This window comes from Gossypium hirsutum, chromosome D08 (genome assembly GCF_007990345.1).
Source record: "Gossypium hirsutum isolate 1008001.06 chromosome D08, Gossypium_hirsutum_v2.1, whole genome shotgun sequence".
Lineage (NCBI taxonomy): Eukaryota > Viridiplantae > Streptophyta > Magnoliopsida > Malvales > Malvaceae > Gossypium > Gossypium hirsutum.
The window spans coordinates 63,353,781-63,365,098 of record NC_053444.1 but is presented as its reverse complement, the minus strand read 5'-3'; the positions used below and the strand labels follow the sequence as shown (position 1 = coordinate 63,365,098).

The 11,318-nt window shown below is 32.0% G+C and overlaps 2 protein-coding genes across 2 annotated transcripts; both read left to right on the top strand.

Moving 5' to 3' along the window:
• The first annotated feature begins 3,272 nt into the window (after nucleotides 1–3,272).
• Nucleotides 3,273–4,313, top strand: LOC107963560 (agamous-like MADS-box protein AGL80). Its single transcript, XM_016900024.2, has one exon. It carries the CDS (start codon nucleotides 3,434–3,436, stop codon nucleotides 4,169–4,171), a length of 738 nt encoding a protein of 245 aa, XP_016755513.1. The 5' UTR covers nucleotides 3,273–3,433; the 3' UTR covers nucleotides 4,172–4,313.
• Nucleotides 4,314–9,420: 5,107 nt separating this feature from the next.
• LOC107963300 (agamous-like MADS-box protein AGL80) lies at nucleotides 9,421–10,262 on the top strand. Its single transcript, XM_016899857.2, has one exon. It carries the CDS (start codon nucleotides 9,421–9,423, stop codon nucleotides 10,189–10,191), a length of 771 nt encoding a protein of 256 aa, XP_016755346.1. The 3' UTR covers nucleotides 10,192–10,262.
• Nucleotides 10,263–11,318: the final 1,056 nt, after the last annotated feature.

The following is an 11,318-nucleotide window of genomic DNA, read 5'->3' as shown; positions in this document are numbered from 1 at the left end:
ATCTAAACTTTTAAACAACAATCCAAATGAGTATATGATAGTATAAGTTCAGATAAAATAGTAAAATAATCAAGATGGAGATGACCGAGCTCTTGCTACGCTGACTCGCCTAATTCTGTGGGTTACCTGAAATTCAAACAAATAGACAAAATGAGTTTACAAACTCAGTGTGTGTAACTTACGTATTCAATTATCTGAATAATGTCAAACATATCTTTGACTTAATTTATTAAGATAGTTCTCAGAATCGGATACAGAGTTAGAAACTGAGTATTTTAGGTACAATGCAGATCTTATTAGATACATATGCAAAACTTATCAGATATAAATGCAGATTCCTACCCCCATCCGTTACACACTATCTCTGTCAATCCCTACACACTGTGTGGCGTCGACAGCCATGGATTCCAGCTTTCGTTGTTAGCAAAAAGTTCAGGTTTTTGCTACACACCTGACATAGTGTCGACATAGAAGCAACCGAGATGAATCTGGAACCTAAAAACAAGAATCCAGTGACCAATTAAACAATTATTCTCAACCGAATAGCTAGAATTAGCATGCAAAACCAAAGATACGTCAAAAAGCTTTGACACAAAAACCCAACTTAAAAAATTCAACCATTTACCCACCCACGCTACAGGAATTCACGAACCTAAAACGTTAAGGGATTGTTATTCTCAAGATCTTCGCTTAAAATAGAACCAATTGAACACTCAAAAAGATAAATTAAACAAAACAAGCGGAAAAACCCAATTTGACAAATAACAAAAAATAGCAACACTTAACATAATTTCGACAACCAAAAGTTACGCTGATAACTTTTCAGTCGAACACAACAAATACGCAACTTCCTTGATAGAACAACAACAAAATTAATGAAAGGAAATAAAAGAAAAAGATGAACAAATTTAATGGAGAAAATTATAGGAAGCATGATGGAAGGATGGAAGAGAAAGAAAAAATAAAAGAAAAAAGAGGGAACGAGGGGAAAACAATTTAGTTAATTTAAAAAAATAATCAAATTTTATGGAATAACACAAAAATTATACTTAAACATTTATTACACAGAAACTCGAACACAAAACCAAAGGGTATACAAAAGCTTAACCATTGAACCAACAGACTCATTCTTAACACAAAATCACACATAATTAAACTTAATTCAACAGTTTAAGGATAAAAGATTTAGACCAACAAATAGCAAAATTTTCTAGAAATGGGACTTGAACTCCGAATCTCAACACATAGTTAAGGCTCTAAACCACTAAAGCATATACTTAATCATTGATAGAATTTAACAAGTAAAGGTTAAATTTTTGGGGCGTTACAGGAATCCTTATGGAGAATTAAAGTTCCATTCAAGATAATTTTATTCCTTTGGAAACTATGAAATTAACTTTTTTCCATTAAAGTTGAGCTTTGGAAGAGAGGCATGTCAATTGAAGACACTTGTTTGATTAGTAGATTACATACTAAATTTTGGGACCAATTGTTTCACACTAGTACCTTTTCTTGAGTTAGGGGTGTAAAAGAGACAGTGGTCTTCGTAAGCATTTCTATTTTGACTAAAAAAATGAACTCAATTTGATAATTATCAAGTCGAGTTTGAGCTCGAGCAACTTGAGCTATCAATCGAGCCAAATTTGAGTTTAGTAGTGCTTGACTCGAACGGCTCGCAAGCCTTATCAAGCTTTTCATATTTTTAAATAATTAAATTATGATATTAGCCTTAATATATATTGTTATACCTAAGCTTAATCATTGGGCTAGGCTTGAGCAGAAAAATTGGTAAACGAGTTTAATCAAATTCGAGCTCAAGCCCAATTATATCTAGAGCAAAGCTAGAGCTTAAACATAGATGCTCAATTAAGCTCGAGTCGAGTATCGAGCTCAAAATTTCAAGTTAAACTCAAGCTCGAGCTTGGTAATATACAAGCTCGAGCTTGACAATATTCAAGCTTGGCTTCGCTCGATTGCAACTCTAGCTTGGGTTGTTTGGATTGATAGCTTAACTACAAATATAGTGGAAGCTTATAATAAACTATTCGACCAACATATAATACGTCAACATGGATATGTAGATCAACCCAATGCTTCCATCTTGATACTTGCACTATTCCCCAAGTTGATGAATGTTAGCGTTAGGGATTGTATTTAATTGGCAATCTGATCTTCTTTGTGGTGCAACATTAGAAAAATATTAAATGATTGCAAAATCTCTTTTCAGCCAACGGCTACCTCACCCTTTACACAATTTAGCTATTCAGATAGCAAAAAAAAAAAGTTGTTATGCTTAGTCTAGGTGGCATACTTACCATCTCTCTGTTATTTTTGTCGTAACATTAAAATATTTACAAAATTTATAAGAAAAAAATATATAGCATATTATTACAATTCTTAGTTAACAATTTACACTACTTAAATACCAAACACTCTAACATGGTAATTATATAACTGCTACATACCATTTATGTATTATAATGTTTTTTTTGCCTTTTTTAATTTTCTAAAATAACTTTATTACCATTAATAACTAAAAATTGCCTTGTCGTCATTGCATGTATGGTATGTATGAACACTTGCCTTTTATATACCTATGTATGCGTTATTTTTATCTAGCATTACCATTTATAGATTAATATACAACATATTTATGATTCTTTTTAAAATATGGATAAAATATACTATTAGTCCCTGTACTTCTACCGAATTAAAGATTTAGCCCTCATACTTTAAAAGCTAAAATTCAATCATTTTACTTTTTCAATTTAAAACTCCTAGTCTCATCATTATCATGGTTGGTAGTTTCGGTTGAAATTTATCAACTTAACATGACTATTTTTCGTCAATCATATAACACTTCATATGATGACAACTTAATCAACTTGTCAAATTGATAAATTTTGATTGAAAATACTTACGATTTTAATTATTGGACTGATATTTTCAAATAAAAAGTTGGAGGACTTAATTTTTTACTATAAGTACACAGACTAAGTCTCAGATTTTTTTGTACAAGGACTAGCACCATATCTTTTATGTTATGTTATTTGGATAAATACATGATGAAAGTCATTTTTATCATTTTATAACTAACCGAATTATTCGATATAATAAGATTCGTATAAATACGTAATAATTTTTGCTGTAAAACATATGACGTCACTTTATGACTAAATAAAATATATATCTACATAAAACTTTAATCATGGAAAAAATAAAAAAAATAAAAACCCAACACATCCGATTGAATTCTTTGTAATGCATTACAATGATATCTTCTATATACTAAAAATATTGGCTATTATTTTCACTTAATTTGAGAACATTTCCACTCCCTTCACCTCTATATAAAGCATTCGATTTCTGTTGGGAAAGAAATCCATAAGAAAAAGAAAAAGCCATTCCAATATCCCCCTTTGCTTTGAGAGCCATGACAAGGAAGAAGGTTAAGCTTGCTTATATCATCGATGATTCAGCAAGGAAAGCCACCTACAAGAAAAGAGCGAAGGGTTTGATGAAAAAACTAAGTGAGTTGAGTACCCTTTGTGATATCGACGCTTGTTCTATCATGTACAGTCCTTATGAGTCCCAACTTGAGGTTTGGCCTTCCCCTATGGGAGTCCAACAGGTGCTTTCCAAGCTTGAGACAATCCCCGAGATGGAGAAAAGTAAGAATATGTTGAACCAGGAGAGTTTCCTCTCCCAAAAGACCACCAAAGCATCTGAGCAGCTAAAGAAGCATTGCAAGGAAAACTGGGAAAAGGAGATGACCCAGGTCATGTTCAATACGATTTGTGGCAAAGGGGTCATCCATGGTTTGAACTTTGAGGCCTTGAGTGAAATCAACTTGTTGCTCGATAAAAAAATGAGTGATATTGACAAGAGGATTGATGCACTTGCTAGGACACCCCTAAATCCTCAATGGGTGTCATCATCATCGTCCTCGTCCCTGGTTGCAGCGCCACCGATGATGATGGTAGCTCCCGAAGCGATGCTGAGGACAGGTACGGAAGATATTGTACAAGAAGATGTGAACGAAATGGATCCAATACAAAGGCAACAATGGATCATGGAACTGATGAGCAACAACAACCCTCAAACTCATGTGGGAGGCAATGGGATGATGTTCCAATTTGGTGACAACATCAACCCCAACAATGGCCTTTAGTCAAATGTTGTTTTCCTATGGGGAAAATGAGAGTTCATTCGATTTATCTATTTGCTTCTATTATGGCCTTTGATCGAAAGGTATTTTATCATTTTATGTTAGGATGGTGTTGGGTTTGTTGAACTTTGCTTACAGATCAGAATTTTTTCCTTCAACTAATGCATCATTTTAGTTTTTAGGATTAAAAAATTATGTTTATTATTTAAATTTAGAGTTTTTATGTTATTCTCATAATTTGGAATTTTTTATTTTATCTTTTAAATTTTTTATGCTTCAATCTTAATTACTTTAATGAAGCAATATTTAATATCATAAGTTAGATTAGATCTTATTTGATAATTTTGAAACTGAGAGTTCCTATCAAAATATATAGAAGCTATCTTGAATGCATGCTGTAAAGCAATCTAGGAAGATGCTTTATTATTTGTGAGACAAGTCAGTGAAGGGATTAAAACTGATGAGAGAGAATTAGGGAATGGTAAAACTAGATTTGTTGTGACTTTTTATCTAATTCTATGGAATCAAAACTATATGTTTGACGTGTGTTTGGTTGGCATTCATATTATTTTTCTATTCAACATAATATAAATTTATATAAATTGGTATTACTACATTTTAGCAATTCATGTTTGGTTGGCATTCGTAGGTTGATAAATATATACCGACAACTTGTATAAATATTTAAAATATGATAAAATGCTTTTGTTTTAAATAGGTTAATTTGGATTGATTAATTTTTTTCATTTGGTTTTCAGAGTTATGGTTGGATTATTTTTAATTTAGATAATTAGGGTTAGTTTTTGAGCCATTTCAAGTTCAGGTCATTTTAGGTTAGGGTTGGAAGAGTTCGCATTGTTGACCTTCTATTGTCAAATCAAGTTATGTTCTATTTGGATTCAAATTAACCGGGTTGGAGTTTCGAGTCCATATTAGAATTTATAAGCATGTATAAAATTATAAGAATATATAAATAATTTAAAACAATATAATAATCTAAGATAAATTAAAAAATTATAACACCCTCAACCGGGCCTAGATGTCATGACCAAATCTAGAGAATTACAATAACCATTTTCGAAAAGTTCAACTTAGATTTTTTGAATGTTAAACAGTCTAAAACAATTTAAACAATTATACCAAACCACAGAAATCAAAACTTTTAAACAACAATCCAAAGGAGTATACGATAGTATAAGTTAAGGTAAAATAGTAAAATAATCAAAATGGAGATGGCCAAGCTCCTGCTACTCCGACCCGCTTAAGTCTGCAGGTTACCTGAAATTAAAAAAAAAAAGACAAAATGAGTTTACAAACTCAGTGTGTAACATATGTATCTGATTATCTGAATAATATCAAACATATCTTCGACTTAATTTATTCAGACAGTTCTCAGAATCAGATACAGGGTCAGAAACAAAGTATTTTAGGTAAAATACAGATCTTATCAGATACAGATGCAAAACTTACCAAATACAAATGCATATTTCTACCCCCATTCGCTACCACCATCTCCATCCATCCCTACACACTGCATGGTGACTATATGTCACATTTCAGATTAATTGCAGTCTAGCTGCAAGATCAAAATATGATAAATCGTCAAAATCATATTTATATACATGGCTTAGCCACCAGAATTGGAAAATCATTAGACTACTCACACTTTCTTCTTCACCCAAATCCCAACCCAATGCGGAAACAAAGATGCATACACAGTGATACAAATTCAAGTCATGTTTAGATATTTTGTATCATACTCGCTTAGCAAATAACATATAGAATATACATACAGATAGCAGATTTTTCATCATCCAATCATCAAATATCAAGTTATATAGCCTAATTCAGATAATACACACCCTACAGAAGGCCTGCGTTCGATTCAGACATCGTTTATGGCCCTAGGAAAAAGTCAGATACATAGCCCATATGCCCCTGTAGATTCACACGACCTACATGGCTGACCAGTGTGCCCTACACGGTAGCTCATATCAGTGCCTTACATGGCCTAGCACACGCTCGTGTGACTCAAAATAGAGATTTACATGGTCTAGCACAAGCCCATGTGACTTAAAATCCAAAATGTCTCTCGCACGACCTAGACACATGCCCGTGTCTATTGCCTGCGTGACTCAAAATTAAAACAGTTTCTAACACGGTCTACCACACAGCCTGGCACACGGTTGTGTGGCATCGACAACTATTTATTCCAACTTTCGTTGTTCGCAAAAAGTTTGGGTTTTTGCTACACACTTGATATGGTTTCAACATAGAAGCAACCGAGATGAATCCAGAACCTAAAAACAACAATCCAGTGATCAATTAAATAATTATCCGCATTCGAATCGCTAGAATTAGCATGCAAAACCAAAGATACGTCGAAAAGCATCGACACAAAAACCCAACTTGAAAAATTCAACAACTTACCCACACACGCTACATCAATCCTTGGACCTAAAACGTTGGGGATTGTTCTTCTCAAGATCTTCGCCTAAAATAGAACTAATTGAACACTCAAAAAGAGAAATTGAACAAAACGAGCAGAAAAACCCAATTTGACAAATAACAAACAATAACAACAATTAATAGAATTTCGACAACAAAAAGTTACACTAAAAACCTTTCAGTCGAACACAACAAAATACACAACTCCCTTGATAGAACAATAGCAAAATTAACGAAAGGTAATAAAACAAAAAGATGAACAGAGGAGAAGGAGAAAACGATAGGAAGCACGGTGAAGAGATGGAAGAAAAAGAAAAAAATTAAAGGAAAAAGAGGGAATGGGGGGGAAAACAATTTAGTTATTTAAAAATAATCAAATTTTATGGATTAGCAAAAAAATTATACTTCCACATTGATTACACAAAGACTCGAACAAAATACCAAAGGGTATAAAAAAGCTTAAATATTGAACTAGTAGGCTCATTCTTGACACAAAATTAAACTTAAGTCGAAAGTTCAAGGATAAAGATTTAGACCAAAAAATAGAAAATGTTTCCAAAAATAGGACTTGAACACCAAATCTCCACACACAATTAAGGCTATAAACCACTAAAGCATATACTTAGTCATTGATAGAATCTAGCAAGCAAAGGTTAAATTTTTGGGGCGTTACAAAAATCCTTATGGAAAATTAAATTTCCATTCAAGATAATTTTATTCCTTTGGAAACTAAGAAATTAACTTTTTTTTCCATTAAAGTTGAGCTTTGGAAGAGAGGTATGTCAATTGAAGACACTTGTTTGATTTGCAGATAACATACTAAATTTTTGGATCAATTGTTTCGCACTTGTACCTTTTCTTGAGTTAGAGATGTAAAAGAGACAGTGGTCTTCGCAAACATTTCTATTTTGATTAAAAAAATGAACTCGATTTGGTAATTATCAAGTTGAGCTCGAGCTCGAGAAACTTGAGCTATCAATCGAGCCAAATTTGAGTTTAGTAATGCTAGACTCAAACAGCTCGCGAGCCTTATCAAGCTTTTCATATTTTTATATAATTAAATTATGATATTAGCATTAATATATATTGTTATACCTAAACTTAATCAATTGGCTGAGCTTGAGCTTGAGCTTGAGCAGAAAAATTAGTAAATGAGTTTAATCAAACTCGAGCTCAATCTCAATTATATCTAGAGTGAAGCTCGAGCTTAAATATAGATGCTCGATTAAGCTCAAGTTGAGTATCGAGCTCGAAATTTCAAGTTGAGCTCAAGCTCGAGCTTGACAATATTCAAGCTCAGATTCACTCAATTACAACTCTAGCTTGGGTTGTTTGGATTGATTGCTTACCTGCAAATATAGTGGGAGCTTATAATAAACAATTCGACCAACATATACTACGTCAATGTGGATATGTAGATCAACCTAATGTTTCCATCTTGATAATTTCACTATTCCAAGTTGATGAATGCTAGTGTTAGGGATTGTATTTAATTGGTGATCTGATCTTCTTCATGGTGCAACATTAGCAGAAGATAAATGATTGTGACATCTATTTTCAGCCAACGGCTGCCTTACCCTTTACACAATTTAGCTATTCAGATAGGAAAAATAAGTTGCTATACTTAGTCTAGGTGGCATACTTATCATCTCTTTGTTATTTTTGTCATGACATTAAAATATTTACCAAATTCATAAGAAAAAATATATAGCACATTATTACAATTCTTAGTTAACAATTTACACTACTTAAATACCAAACATTCTAACATGGTAATTATATAACTGCTACATACCATTTATGTATTATAATGTTATTTTTTTCCTTTTTTTAATTTTCCAAAATAACTTTTTTTGAAAAAATAAATAAATATTTTTTTGTTTTTATATACTTTATTACCATTAATAACTAAAAATTGCCATGGCGTCATTGCATGTATGGTATGTATGAACACTTGCTTTTTATATACCTATGTATGCGTTATTTTCATCTGGCATTACCATTTATAGATTAATATAGAAAATATTTATGATTCTTTTTAAAATATGGATAAAATATGTTATTAGTCCATGCACTTCTATAGAATTGAAGGTTTAGCCCTCATACTTTAAAAGCTAAATCATTTTACTTTTTCAATTTAAAAATCCTAGTCTCATCATTATCATGGTTGGTAGTTTCGGTTGAAATTTATCAACTTAACATGACTATTTTTCGTCAATCAAATAACACTTCATATGAGGACAACTTAATCATCTTGTCAAATTAATAAATTTTGATGGAATATACTTACGATTTTAATTATTGGACTGATATTTTTAAATAAAAAGTTGAAGGACTTAATTTTTTACTATAAGTACAAAGACTAAGTCTCAGATTTTCTTTGTACAAGGACTAGCACCATATCTTTAATATTACGTTATTTGTATAAATACATAATGAAAGTCGTTTTTATCGTTTTATAACTAACCAAATTATTCGATATTATAAGATTCGTATAAATAAGTAATAATTTTTGTTGTAATACATATGACGTCACTTTATGATTAATAAAATATATATATCTCCATGAAACTTTAATCATGGAAAAAAATAAAAAATTAAAACTTTACCCATTCGATTGAATTCTTTGTAATGCATTACAATGATATCTTTTATATACTAAAATTATTGGCTATTATTTTCATTTAATTTGAGAACATTTTCACTCCCTTCACCTCTATATAAAGCATCCAATTTATGTTTGGGAAGGAAATACATAAGAAAGAGAAAAAGCCATTCCAATATCCACTTTTGCTTTGAGAGCCATGACAAGGAAGAAGGTTAAGCTTGCTTATATCACCGATGATTCAGCAAGGAAAGCCACCTACAAGAAAAGAACGAAGGGTTTGATGAAAAAACTAAGTGAGTTGAGTACCCTTTGTGATATCGACGCTTGTTCTATCATGTACAGTCCTTATGAGTCCCAACTTGAGGTTTGGCCTTCCCCCATGGGAGTCCAACAGGTGCTTTCCAAGCTCGTGACAATCCCCGAGATGGAGAAAAGTAAGAATATGCTGAACCAGGAGAGTTTCCTCTCCCAAAAGACCACCAAAGCATCTGAGCAGCTAAAGAAGCATTGCAAGGAAAACTGGGAAAAGGAGATGACCCAGGTCATGTTCAATACGATTTGTGGCAAAGGGGTCATCCATGGTTTGAACTTTGAGGCCTTGAGTGAAATCAACTTGTTGCTCGATAAAAAAATGAATGATATTGACAAGAGGATTGATGCACTTGCTAGGACACCCTTCAATCCTCAATGGGTGTCATCATCATCGTCCTCGTCCCTGGTTGTAGTGCCACCGATGATGATGGTAGCACCCAAAGCGATGCCGAGGATAGGTACGGAATATATTGTGCAAGAAGATGTGAACGAAATGGATCAAATACAGAGGCAACAATGGATCATGGAACTGATGAGCAACAACAACAACCTTCAAACTCATGTGGGAGGCGATGGGATGATGTTCCAATTTGGTGACAACATCAACTCTAACAATGGCCTTTCGTCAAATGTTGTTTTCCCTTTAGGAAAGTGAAAGTTCATTCGATTTATCTATTTGCTTCTATTATGGCCTTTGATTGAAAGGTATTTTATCATTTTATGTTAGGATGGTGTTGGGTTTGTCGAACTTTGCTTACAGATCATAGTTTTTTCCCTTCAACTAAAGCACTTATATCATTTTCCTTTTTAGGATTAAAAAACTATGTTTATTATTTGAATTTAGAGTTGTTATGTTATTCTCATATTTCTAACTAGATCCAATAACAAATTAAGGTACAAGACTTATAGAGTATAAAGAGACAATTATGGAAACATTGAAATAATAGTTTTTAAGGCTGAATAGACTAATCCTATACAGGTTGTTCATCATGAGCATTATTTAGCTACAAATATAGTGGAAGCTTATAATAAACAATTCAACCAAAATACGTCAACATGGATATGTGGATCAACATATGCTTTCGTCTCAATAATTGCAAGTATGTCAAGTAGATGAACGTTAGCATTAGGTATTGAATTTAATCGGAGATTTGAGCTTCTCGATGGTATGACATTAGGAAAATATAAACGATTGCGACATCTCCTTTTAGCTAATGGTTGGCTCACCCTTTACGCAATTTGGCTATTCAAATAATAATGAAAGTCGTTTATACTTAGTCTAGTTGGCATTCTTATCATATGTTTTTTTCATACCATTAAAATATTTACCAAAGTTAAAAGAAAAAATTACAGCACATTATTTCATTTCTTAGTTAACAATTTACACTAATTAAACAACAAACATTAATTAAACAACAAACATTCTTTTATGGTAATTATATACCTACTGCATACTATTTATGTATTACAATGTTATTATTTTCCTCCTTTTAATTTTCCAAAATAATTTTATTCAACCTTTTGTTTTGAACAAATAAATATTTGTTTTTTATATATTTTATTACCATTAATAAATTTTTAAATAGCAATTACCATTAATAATTAAACATTATCATGGTGTAGATACATGTATTGTACATGTGAACACTTGAAAATTATTTACTTATACATACCCATTATTTTTATCTGGCATTACCATTCACAAATCAATATATAAAATATTTATGGCTTTTTTGAAATATGGATAAAATATGCTATTAGTCCCTGTACTTGTTTCGAACT